This window comes from Colletotrichum scovillei (genome assembly GCF_011075155.1).
Source record: "Colletotrichum scovillei strain TJNH1 chromosome Unknown Contig00003, whole genome shotgun sequence".
NCBI classification, from domain to species: Eukaryota; Fungi; Ascomycota; class Sordariomycetes; order Glomerellales; family Glomerellaceae; genus Colletotrichum; species Colletotrichum scovillei.
The window spans coordinates 4,191,454-4,202,155 of record NW_023336261.1 but is presented as its reverse complement, the minus strand read 5'-3'; the positions used below and the strand labels follow the sequence as shown (position 1 = coordinate 4,202,155).

General features: G+C 54.7%; 4 protein-coding genes across 4 annotated transcripts; 2 read left to right on the top strand and 2 right to left on the bottom strand.

Annotated features, from left to right (window-relative positions):
• Nucleotides 1-612: 612 nt before the first annotated feature.
• Nucleotides 613-3,657, top strand: HER10_EVM0007156 (Cullin family protein). The gene is made up of 3 exons (XM_035476722.1): nucleotides 613-1,461; nucleotides 1,516-3,428; nucleotides 3,482-3,657. Exons 1-3 carry the CDS (start codon nucleotides 814-816, stop codon nucleotides 3,537-3,539), a joined length of 2,619 nt encoding a protein of 872 aa, XP_035336196.1. The 5' UTR covers nucleotides 613-813; the 3' UTR covers nucleotides 3,540-3,657.
• Nucleotides 3,658-5,808: 2,151 nt separating this feature from the next.
• On the bottom strand, nucleotides 5,809-8,050 carry HER10_EVM0011448 (U1 small nuclear ribonucleoprotein). Its single transcript, XM_035480881.1, has 4 exons — nucleotides 7,653-8,050; nucleotides 7,468-7,595; nucleotides 7,308-7,413; nucleotides 5,809-7,073 (listed from the first exon to the last, which is right to left on the bottom strand). Exons 1-4 carry the CDS (start codon nucleotides 7,912-7,914, stop codon nucleotides 6,328-6,330), a joined length of 1,242 nt encoding a protein of 413 aa, XP_035336581.1. The 5' UTR covers nucleotides 7,915-8,050; the 3' UTR covers nucleotides 5,809-6,327.
• A 198-nt stretch (nucleotides 8,051-8,248) lies between these two features.
• Nucleotides 8,249-9,011, top strand: HER10_EVM0006390 (uncharacterized protein). Its single transcript, XM_035475976.1, has 3 exons — nucleotides 8,249-8,349; nucleotides 8,404-8,486; nucleotides 8,544-9,011. Exons 1-3 carry the CDS (start codon nucleotides 8,311-8,313, stop codon nucleotides 8,833-8,835), a joined length of 414 nt encoding a protein of 137 aa, XP_035336124.1. The 5' UTR covers nucleotides 8,249-8,310; the 3' UTR covers nucleotides 8,836-9,011.
• A 34-nt stretch (nucleotides 9,012-9,045) lies between these two features.
• Nucleotides 9,046-10,342, bottom strand: HER10_EVM0009024 (triosephosphate isomerase). The gene is made up of 4 exons (XM_035478526.1): nucleotides 10,124-10,342; nucleotides 9,934-10,004; nucleotides 9,270-9,875; nucleotides 9,046-9,217 (listed from the first exon to the last, which is right to left on the bottom strand). Exons 1-4 carry the CDS (start codon nucleotides 10,159-10,161, stop codon nucleotides 9,189-9,191), a joined length of 744 nt encoding a protein of 247 aa, XP_035336348.1. The 5' UTR covers nucleotides 10,162-10,342; the 3' UTR covers nucleotides 9,046-9,188.
• Between the last annotated feature and the right edge of the window lie 360 nt (nucleotides 10,343-10,702).

Sequence of the window (10,702 nt, the reverse complement as noted above, 5' to 3'; positions counted from 1 at the left end):
GACGTCTACTAAATGTTGTACTGGATAGGCGACTACATAGTAATCTCTTCTAATACGGTATCTTGCCCAAGCAAGTGGGCGTAATCCGATTGCCGCTCCATCTATACCCCCCCCAGGCTCTTTTTCTATAATCTATGTGCCTATTATCCCTATTCCTATTCATTTCTCAAAGAGTATTCCCTAATGAATGTGTAGAAGATAATAATAATAACAAAATAGTAGACGAGTATTCCCTGATGAATATATAGAAGATAACAATGATAGTAGAAATGCTAGAAACAATAAAAAGAATAAGAATATTAGATGAATTAAGCAGGCAAGTAGGCGTTGTAATCTTGTCAACTAGCATCCTATTCTGTCACCCGCTTGCCAAGGCAGCTTCAGACTTGAGTGAAGGATAGGTATTGTGGAGTGCCCGGGGACAATGGGATCGGGTGTTTACTGTGGTGGGACTGTTTGACGTGATGACGAGAAGTGCGGTGGGGTCCATGTCTTATCCAATCCCTGTCACTGACGATAAGGGGACGTGCTAAATGGATGATGCTAACGACCGTGGCGGTGGTGATTTGTTAATGGCGTCCATAGCTCCGCGTTTAACTCCGCGACAACTCTCCCGCAATCACGACTTTTGTACTCCCCAACCTCTCTGCGACAAGCTTCTCTGCAAACACCCGACAATTCGTTCAAAAGGAAGATTACCGCCTGCGATTTCACCCTGGCCACCCCGCCCTGCCCACACCATCTCATCTCCACGAGAGCGCATAGTACATCTGTAACAGCTTGGACAAAAGTTGTTGCAGGGCCACACGGTCCATGCCGTCGAATTCACCCCCCGCAGTCGAGGGAGTTTTGCCATCACGGGCGACGGGAAGGACAGGCGGCGCAGCGCCGGTCAACGACAACCATAACCCCCTACGCCGAAGACCCCGCCAAGATTCCGACGTCTCGCGCTCCGGTTCCGTCGCCCCGCACCAGCAGCAGTCCAACAGACCGAGCCCGAAGCGCTTCAAGTTTGGCGCCGACGATCCTTCCTCTCACAATACCATGTCTACCAAGATGAAGGGCAAGCTGCCCGAGGTCATTGACCTGACGCAGTCCAACTCGTACCGGCCATATACGGGTGCGAAGAAGCTGGTCATCAAGAACTTTCGACACTCGGCGACCAACGAGAAGCTGGAAAAGTACTACGAACGGACCGAGCAAGAACTGGTCGATGCTTTGCACGAGATATTCAGCGGGCGCAAGCCAAAGCTACCGTTAGAGAGGCTATCTCGGGCCGTGGAAGATATATGCAGGCGCGGCCAAGACAGCGACTTGCAGCTGTACGAGACCTTGCGGCGAAAGTGCGAGGAGCACCTCACCCAAGATGTACTACGGTCAATCAAGTCCCGAGCTGGCAGCACCGATGTAGACATGCTTAAGAGCGTCCTCGAGCACTGGAGGGTGTGGAATGGCCAGATTGTGAGTCTACAAGGTGATTTCTACGCCCTGGCTTGGCATTAACGCGCGACACAGATGACGATCCGGTCCACGTTCACTTACCTTGATCGTACCTACCTTCTAAAGAATAAGAATTACCTTTCCATCAACGACTTGACCATTTCACAGTTCAGGAGGATGGCGTTCCCCGCTCGCGACGACCCAGATGGTCAGACGCCCGGTGGCAGGGCGTTACGGGGCATGTACGACCTGATCTCGTACGACCGGACAGGGGACGAGCGGTTCGAAGCGGCATTGCTCAAGGACTCGGTCATGATGCTACACGTGTTCAACATTTACACCAAATACTTCGAGCCCCGATTCATCGAGCTATCAGAGACGTTCTTTGAGGACTTCGCAGAGGAAAGGAGCGCGTCAAGCCTGAAGGAGTATATCTCGGCGTGCGAGTGGCTGCTGAAGAAGGAGGACTACCGCTGCAACGAGTACAACTTGGACTCTACAACCAAGAAGCAGCTGCTCGACGCCGCGCACGGCATCCTTGTGAACAAGTATTCCGACAAGCTTCTCAACAGTGAGAGTCTTTCCAAGCTCCTCTCCGACCATGAGGTAGACTCCATGAAGGCCCTATATGATTTATTGCGACTGTCCGATATACAGAAGAAGCTCAAGCAGCCCTGGAGCACATATATCAAGAAGACGGGTGCTGCCATTGTTGCTGACAAGGAGCGCGGCGACGACATGGTCCAGAGGCTTCTTGAACTTAAGAGGTCACTAAGCCTCATTGTGCGCGACGCCTATGGCGGCGACCAAGACTTTGTCAACGAGCTCAGGAATGCTTTTGGAGATTTTATGAACGATCGCAGCATTGCAACGACGTGGAGCTGCGGAACATCCAAGGTCGGCGAGATGATCGCAAAGTATGTCGACATGCTGCTTCGCGGTGGAATCAAGGCTTTGCCGAAAACACTTTTGTCAGATAACATTGACCGAGCTGCGGCAGAGCAGAGCGGCATAGCGAGCGCCGGCGACGAAGACGCTGAGCTCGACCGGCAATTGGACCAGGCACTGGAGCTCTTCCGTTTCATTGAAGGCAAGGACGCGTTCGAAGCGTTCTACAAGAAAGACTTGGCTCGCCGTCTGCTCATGGGTAGAAGCGCAAGTCAGGATGCCGAGCGGAACATGCTGCGGAAGCTCCGCGAGGAGTGTGGTATGAACTTTACTCACAACCTGGAGCAGATGTTCAAGGATGTCGAGGTGGCCAAGGAGGAAATGGAAGCCTACAAGCAGTGGTCGGAAGGCACCGGCGTGGATAGAGCCCCTGTCGATCTGTCGGTAATGATCCTGTCACAGGCGGCCTGGCCAACGTATCCCGACGTCAAGGTGCACTTGCCAGACGACGTTGCCAAGCAGATTGAGCGATTCGACCAGTATTATAAGAACAAGCACACGGGCCGGCTACTCAACTGGAAGCACGCACTGGCGCATTGCACGGTCAAGGCCAAGTTCCCCAAGGGTACAAAGGAGCTTCTCGTCAGCGCGTACCAAGCCATCATCCTCGTTCTCTTCAATGAGGTCGGCATCGAGGGCTTCCTCGGCTACGAACAGATCGCTCGCTCGACAAACCTGCAAGGAGAAGAACTGAACCGAACACTGCAATCTCTCGCCTGCGGCCAGGTTCGCGTGCTTACGAAGAGTCCCAAGGGGAGGGACGTCAACCCGACGGATACGTTCACCATTAACAAGGCATTTATACACCCAAAGATCCGAGTCAAGATCAACCAGATTCAGCTCAAGGAGACCAAGGAAGAGAACAAGGCGACGCACGAGCGTATCGCTCAGGACAGACGGTTCGAAACACAGGCAGCCATTGTGCGCATCATGAAGAGTCGCAAGGAGATGAGCCACGGCGAGCTGGTTGCGGAGGTGATCAACTTGACCAAGAACCGAGGTGCGGTTGATGCGGCGCAAATCAAGAAGGAAATAGAAAAGTAAGTGACTTCCGTGTCGTTGGCGGAACGAAGCGTTGCTAACACTCTCATAGCCTGATTGACAAGGATTACTTGGAACGTGAGGGCAACACTTACACGTACCTGGCGTAGGTAGTTGGCATTGCGTGACTCGTTCGTACCCAGGGCGCAAGAGCACGCTGGTAAGACAAGTAGATGGCATGGTCGATATGTCCATAGACATACATGAACTGAATGAAAGAGACGCTGGATGGTTGGGAAACCGGCGTTTTCATGGAACAATGCAATTTGAGTTGGCTCTAATACACTGCCTTCACCGGCGCACTGACCACTCCATCTATACTCGGTGAGCTCGGTGACTGTGGATGACCCCTGTCGGGACCCTGCGGATAATCGTTCCACCTAGCGCATTGCGGGGTTCAAAAAAAAGTTGCGGCGGCGGTGGTCCCTCCTGCACCCGGGCGCCAAAATTTTGGGAAATTTTGTGCCAAAGGCGGTCGGCCAGAAATATTTCCCATTGTAAGGTGCACCGCGAAACCTCGACGACTTGACTTGCGCCGATTTCCACCAACCACCCTCTCGGATTCGACCAAGTACCTCGCCGAGCCGTCCTGCAACTATCAAGGACAAGCCGAATCAGGGGATATTTGCCAATTGTTTAATCGAAGTCAACAGACCAGCACAAACCGCCAAGATGCCCAAGTCAAAGCGCAACAGAGTGGTCAACCTGACCCAGGTGAACAAGAAGACGCGCGAGCAGAAGGACAAGCTCTTTTCCAACATCCGCGAGTCGGTGCCGCAGTACCAGCACTGCTTCGTCTTTGGCGTCAACAACATGCGCAACAACTACCTCAAGGAGGTCCGCCACGAGCTCAACGACTGCAGGTCCGTTCTTTTTGCAGCTTCTCTCCAAGTCTACTCAACCCGTGATATCACACCTATGGTCGTGCACCATGGCAGAATACACTGGCTCATACATGAGCCGCCCCTATCCGGAACCACCAAGCTAACCTGCCTTGCCACCTACCAGACTCTTCTTCGGCAAGACAAAACTCATGGCCAAGGCCCTAGGCCAAGACCCCTCCTCCGCCGTCGCAGACGGCATCGAGCGCCTCACCCCCTTCCTCGCCGGCACCGTCGGCCTCATCTTCACCAACCGCGACCCGGCCTCCATCCTCGAGTACTTTGACGGCGTCTCCCCCGTCGACTTCGCGCGCGCGGGAACCGTCGCCACCCGCGACTTCGTCATCCCCGCCGGCGTCGTCTACGCCACGGGCGGCGAGGTGCCCGCCGAGCACGACGTCCCCATGGAGCACAGCATCGAGCCCGAGCTGCGACGCCTCGGCATGCCCACGCGCATGGTCAAGGGCCGCGTCTGCCTCGGCGGCGACGACTCTGGCGAGGGCGAGGGGTACACCGTCTGCAAGGAGGGCGATGTGCTCGACAGTCGGCAGACGAGGCTGTTGAAGCTGTTTGGCATCTGCTTGAGCGAGTTCAAGGTCAAGGTTCTTGCGTAAGTTTTTTTTCTTTTCTTTTTGGGTCCCTCCTGGATTTGAGATCCCCCTACAGGTCAAAGAGTATGAGTACTGACGTGTGTACGCAGATACTGGAGCTCTGCTTCAGGCGAGGTGACCGAAGTGAACCCCAACGCCATGGACGGCGTCGAGGTCGAGAGCGACTAAGAGCCAAAATGGTATGAACAAACGTAAAAAAAGATAAAAAAGCTTCTAGACTTTTGATGATTGCTTTCCTCATGTAGGCTTGATACCATCATGGATTGCGAAAGGGTGGGACCAACAAAAACAATTTTCACGGCGTTTTACGGGCGGGGGTTTCTACTAGATTATTATTCCTTGAAAAAAGTTATGCGTCAAAGCATCAATATCTTCCACTCAAAATGTTTTTCCTCTGTGTCATCCTTGACGAAGGTGATATGACATGGAAGCAAAAAAAAGTTCTGGATAGACGTCGAACCTTGATAGGGAGCGAAAGTGCGGTGCTTCCTCAACGAGCATCATCCGTTGTAGTCGATAGCCGAACGGTTTAACTGTCCCTTCCCATTCAGATTGGCGAGGAGCAGGCCGGGCTGGCTCTACATAATGCCATGGGTAGTTCGTTTTTTGGACATGTTGCGTCATATAATTCTTGGTGCCTGCCGATGCTTACGCCGTGACACGCTCGCGCGATGAGGTACCTGTATAACGGATGGAATACTCTTAAGATTTCGATAGGTCCCGAGTTCGAGACAACTTTTCGATAGACCGGGCCTTTGTTTTTCGTCCATTGAGGAGGCAGCATCTTTTACACATGGCACTTCTGGAACGAGGATATGCTCTCTCGGCAACGACAAGATACAACTCGAACAGCCGGATGATATCAAGCTTAGGTATGGATACAACGTCTGATCTGTCTGCGTAAGAAACTAAAAGTCCTCACCTATTGGTACAAGTAATTATAACGTGGTACATGCGGATTTACCCCATACTTTTTGTTTGTTTTCCCATGCGAATCCTCCTTCACTAAGCTCCAGGTCAGTAGGCACAGAGTCCCTTACCTCTGACCTTACCTGCAGCATCGAGCCATTGTCTGGGTTCCTTGTTACGGCAGTCGTCGCCTGGACAGGTTGTGTATGCACGTGGCGGAATTTACCTTCAACAAGATGCTGAATAAGTTTTGTTTGGAAGTTGATGGTTCGCATGGTGATTTGTTGTGAACACTGCCGGCCTGCCTGGTAATTGCGTATACTTGCCCCAAGCTTGCATTCGAGCTTTGTCCGAGTTTTCTTTGGTCCGAATATGGAGGTACTTGAAATTCGCGCTTGAAACCTTCTGCTTACCCTCAAGAGAGAAGGGGAAGAAGAAAAGAGACTGAAAGATGAGACGAGCTAATCGTCACCCACCGCAAGACACTAGGTGTCTCGTCAGTAACGACGCAACTTGCGCGGATCCTCGTAACCACCGCCCTCGTAGCCGCGTTTTCTACTGTCGTCATCGCGAGGTCGGTCGTAATCTCTGTCTCTGTCTCGGCCGCGGTCCCGGTCCTCTCTGTCGCCTCGGTCTCCGCGGTCACCACGGTCGCGATACCCACCTTCCCCTCTAGGCCTGATGGGTTCCATGTTGCTTCCAGTACGTCGGCCACCGTCACGGTCCCGATCACCAAAGCGGCCTCCATCGCGATAGCCGCCGCCGCCGCCGCCGCCACCGGATCTGTCGTCATATGAGCGGCCACCACCACGGTCATACCCACCACCGGAGAAGCTGCGGTCGCCTCGGTCACCACGATCACCTCCGAAGCCGCGACCAGGTCCTGAGGGGGCGTCTCTGGGTGCGCCGTATCCGTTCGGTCCGCGGTCACCAACCCTGGAACCGAAGTCGCCGCCGCCACGGAAGCCACCACGGCCACCGAAACCTCCACCGCCTCCCCTGAAACCTCCACGTCCGCGACCTCCCTCGAAGCCGCCACGGAAACCGCCTCGGAAGCCACCGCCAAAGTTGCCACCAGGTCCGCCACCCATGGGACGGGCAGGAAGAGCCTTGGTGTAACCTCTGCCACCGAGGCCACCGCCAAATCGGCGGGGCACCCAGCCCTTGACAGTGCGGCCCCTCTCGACGTCTACCTTGATACGTCGGTCTTTGATTCGAATACCATCGCAGGCATCTAGAGCAGCTACTCACCAGTGCGCCAAGGCGCGTGTGTCAGTAAAACCTTGACGATATCATACCTTTGCATCGTGACTGGGTAAAAAGAAGGAAAAACAAGATTTGAGACGGGCAAGCTTGAGGGCCACAGATCTCGGTGTGCAGTGCAGAACGCGGGCAAGCCTGAGGGCCGCGCGCCTGAAGGGGAACGACTGGCAGACAAGCCGAGTCTTGTCGGAGGGGGTGGGTTCGGCGGTATTACCTCTCATGTCTTTCTCTCGTTCAAATACTACAAAAGCGTATCCTCGGTGGGGCTTCTTCTTCTTCTTGGGTCTCTCATGGGCATGCGTGTCAGTGATGATGCGAATCTGTACAAATGTTAGCTAAAGTCAAAGTATGAAAAAGTATTCGGGAGTACATACGCGCTCAATGGGGCCGAATCGACCAAACTCCCTCTCGAGGTCTTGCTCATTTGCCTCGTACGAGAGTCGCGCAACAATGAGCGTCTTGAACGCGTCGCCACGAATGTTGGGATCCTCATGCGGCTTGACTAGATTGCGAAACCATCAGCATAGATTCTCGATAAATGAAGACTGGCAGAACTAACAGTCTTTCGGCCCCTCGGCCTTGAGCTTCTCAACAGCTGCCTGCTTCTCAAGCTTCTTGCGGTCGCGCATCTGAAGCCAACTTTCTGTCGGCTTGTAGTCGTCCTCCTCCTTATACTGCTGGAGCGCGGGAAGGAATTCGGCGAGTCCAGAGACGGGGAGGGTTCGTCGGGCCTCGGGCGCATGGTCGGGCGGCGCAACCCATCGCAGAGGAGGGCGCGGCGCGAAGAGCGCCAACAGGTTAGGAGGGAGCTTATCCGTCATCGCTGTAGTTGCTCTTCGTCAAATGCCCGATTCAAAGAACGTTTGTCGGGTCGGATGGGATGCGTCGCGCCGTAGCTAATGATGCATCGACGGAGCTTGGTGGGATGTCGGGATTTGGAAAGGGAGCAGGCGCGTCGTCAGGTAAGGTAAAGTAGATGAAATTGACACGAGCATGGGAAAGTTTGTGGTGCAGCCTGCCTTTGGCCAATCGCCGCGGTTCAGCCGAGTCATCCTGGTCACAGACGGGAGCTTCGAGTGCAGGCAGGTACGTACCTCCGGAAGCTGTCACCTCAGGCTGCATCCTACATTTTCGCGCTAAGAAATTTCCCCGTCCCTGGAAAGGAGCCTCTCGTGATCCAGACTGCGATCCGGATTGTGTGCGCCAAGCAGGATACCATGACGATCAGAGCATTGAAGACGGTGTCGACCGGCCGTGTAGGTTATTCAGGAGACGAATATACTGCGATCCCATTGCTGACGCACTACCAGAATGGCCTGGGCTCTTTCATCCTCCAGTGCAAGAAGCTGGACTTTCACTACTGCGACTGGGCCGGCAGCTCCAAGGGAATGAAGTACGCCAATTCGCCCTCGGAAGGAAAGTCTTGAGAACATCGCTAACGGTCACTCAGCGGCTTCATCAAGTCTCAGCTTCCCAAGTTCGCCGCCGCAAACCCCCAAGTCGAGTTCACCGTATCGCCCCGTCCGTCGAAACACCCCATCATTGTCGGCCACTACATCAATGGCCGCGAAAAGGCCATTTGCGTTCGGAATATGGAGCCAATCGAGATCTTGAAGAAGGCTGAGCTTCTGCGCGACGCCAACGGAGAGAAGTTGAAGAGAGTCAACAAACCGGTCAACAGTATCAACCCCAGTGTCAGAGGTGTCTGGAGTCCTTACCACGGAAATGGCATGGCTGTATAAACATGAGAGGCATGAGCGTATCGATTTGGAAAAATGTGTAAAATTACGAAAGGGACTAGGCGTGTACAGGACGAAAGCGGGAGCTTCTCTGCCGCGTGTACCATACATTGACCCGTCAGGGAGGGCAAAGAGTACCCCTTTAAGCACTCAAAATTCAAGAATCACAAACATTTCACCAGGTCCAACCACCTTCAGAAGATTTGGGGGGGGTGGGGGTATAATTCTTTTTATTCAAGTCTACGGCCCTAGGAGTTGGCGACTACGAATGGTCACTTGGGGGTCATCCTGGGTCTATCCCGGCCCATCACGGCCTGATTTTAGGTCATCATCATCAAGTTTGTAATCTGGTTTGTTTACTGCTTGGCGTTGACAATGTCGACGACTGGGCCATGTTAGCTGTCTGTCCATGATGAGGGTGCATCGAAAACACTCACAGCCAGGCTTCAGGGAGGCACCGCCGACCAAGAAACCGTCAATGTCCTTCTCCTTGGCGAGGTCCTTGCAGTTCTTCTCGTTGACACTGCCGCCGTAGAGGATGCGGGTCTCGTCAGCAACCTTGTCGCTGACCTCCTTCTTGAGCCAGGCGCGGATGGCGGCGTGGACCTCCTGGGCCTGGTCGTTGGTGGCGACCTTGCCGGTGCCGATGGCCCAGATGGGCTCGTAGGCAATGACGACCTTGGACCAGTCGGAGATGGCGGCCTTGAGGGCAGCAAGCTGCTTGCTGACGACCTCGACGGTGGTGCCGGCCTCGCGCTCCTCGAGGCTCTCACCGCAGCACCAGATGGCGCCGACGCCGTTCTCGGTGGCGTACTTGGTCTTGGAGGCAACGACCTCGTCGGACTCGCGAAGGATGGTGCGGCGCTCAGAGTGGCCGAGGATGGCCCAGTTGATGTTGCTATCCTTGAGCTGGGAGACGCTGATCTCGCCGGTGAAGGCACCGTTGGGCTTGTCGAAGACGTTCTGGGCGGCAACCTCGACGTCCTTGCGGAGCTGGTCGCGGACGAGCTGGAGGTAGATGGCAGGAGGGGAGACGACGACCTCTGCAGACTGTCAGAGGAGCTCAACGGCGGGACAGGACTGCAAAGACATGGCACGTACCGGTGTTGGAGTCGAGGGTGGCGTTGTTCAGGTTCTGGACAATCTCCTTGATGGCGGAAATAGATCCGTTCCTACAGGGTCGATGGTCATTAGTCTCACGATGTTTTGGCTGAAGCCGCAGCTTCCAGGCTGCCCCTCTCCGGTAGGGTGGTGCAGAGATCGTCGACCCCGCCAATGGGACGAAACTTACATCTTGAAGTTGCCGCCGACGAAGAACTTGCGAGCCATGTTGGGCAATTGGTGGTGATTTGGTGATACGTGGGAGGTTTGGTAGGATTGAGTATGTCTGAGTTTCCGTCAGGAGTTAAAGATCAGATCAAAGACTTGGGTGTAAATGACGCAGGATAGATTCGGAGAGCTTCGTAGTCATGGAAAAGACCTCAGGGTTGGGTCACGTCAAAAGCTCCAGTGCAAGGTGGGCTGCGCTTGTCTCATGGAGGGGCAGAGGGGCTGCGCAGGAGGGGCAACTGGAATCACGGCTGCCCACCTCGAGAGTGCCGCCAGAGTGCCGCCGCTGGCAGGCCGAGCCCATGGCAGCAACAGCAGCAGGCTGGCAGCACACAATCAGCAGTTCTGGTGGGGTCCTCAGCGGCCCCCGGTCTGACCCGGAGCCTGCAGCTGCCCCGCACTCAACCTCAGTGCAGCATCCAAAGTTGCCCAAGTGACCTGAGCGTCCGTCTACTGTGGGCTGAGACCATCCTCCAACATCGACCGCCCCTCAACAGTTTTCGTGCCCAGTCGGACCGTTCGCTTCCTTTCATCCCCAGGG

Excerpts from the sequence above, each read along its gene's own strand:
- HER10_EVM0007156 (XM_035476722.1), top strand. The coding sequence starts at position 814 with ATGCCGTCGAATTCACCCCCCGCAGTCGAGGGAGTTTTGCCATCACGG. Across the intron at positions 1,462-1,515 it reads GGGTGTGGAATGGCCAGATT|ATGACGATCCGGTCCACGTT; the intron begins GTGAGTCTACAA and ends CGCGCGACACAG. Across the intron at positions 3,429-3,481 it reads ATCAAGAAGGAAATAGAAAA|CCTGATTGACAAGGATTACT; the intron begins GTAAGTGACTTC and ends ACACTCTCATAG.
- HER10_EVM0011448 (XM_035480881.1), bottom strand. The coding sequence starts at position 7,914 with ATGACGGATAAGCTCCCTCCTAACCTGTTGGCGCTCTTCGCGCCGCGC. Across the intron at positions 7,596-7,652 it reads GGCCGAGGGGCCGAAAGACT|TCAAGCCGCATGAGGATCCC; the intron begins GTTAGTTCTGCC and ends TTCGCAATCTAG. Across the intron at positions 7,074-7,307 it reads ACGAGAGAAAGACATGAGAG|CTGCTCTAGATGCCTGCGAT; the intron begins GTAATACCGCCG and ends ACTGGTGAGTAG.
- HER10_EVM0006390 (XM_035475976.1), top strand. The coding sequence starts at position 8,311 with ATGACGATCAGAGCATTGAAGACGGTGTCGACCGGCCGT. Across the intron at positions 8,350-8,403 it reads AGACGGTGTCGACCGGCCGT|AATGGCCTGGGCTCTTTCAT; the intron begins GTAGGTTATTCA and ends ACGCACTACCAG. Across the intron at positions 8,487-8,543 it reads GGCAGCTCCAAGGGAATGAA|CGGCTTCATCAAGTCTCAGC; the intron begins GTACGCCAATTC and ends ACGGTCACTCAG.
- HER10_EVM0009024 (XM_035478526.1), bottom strand. The coding sequence starts at position 10,161 with ATGGCTCGCAAGTTCTTCGTCGGCGGCAACTTCAAGAT. Across the intron at positions 10,005-10,123 it reads GTCGGCGGCAACTTCAAGAT|GAACGGATCTATTTCCGCCA; the intron begins GTAAGTTTCGTC and ends TCGACCCTGTAG. Across the intron at positions 9,876-9,933 it reads CACCCTCGACTCCAACACCG|AGGTCGTCGTCTCCCCTCCT; the intron begins GTACGTGCCATG and ends GACAGTCTGCAG.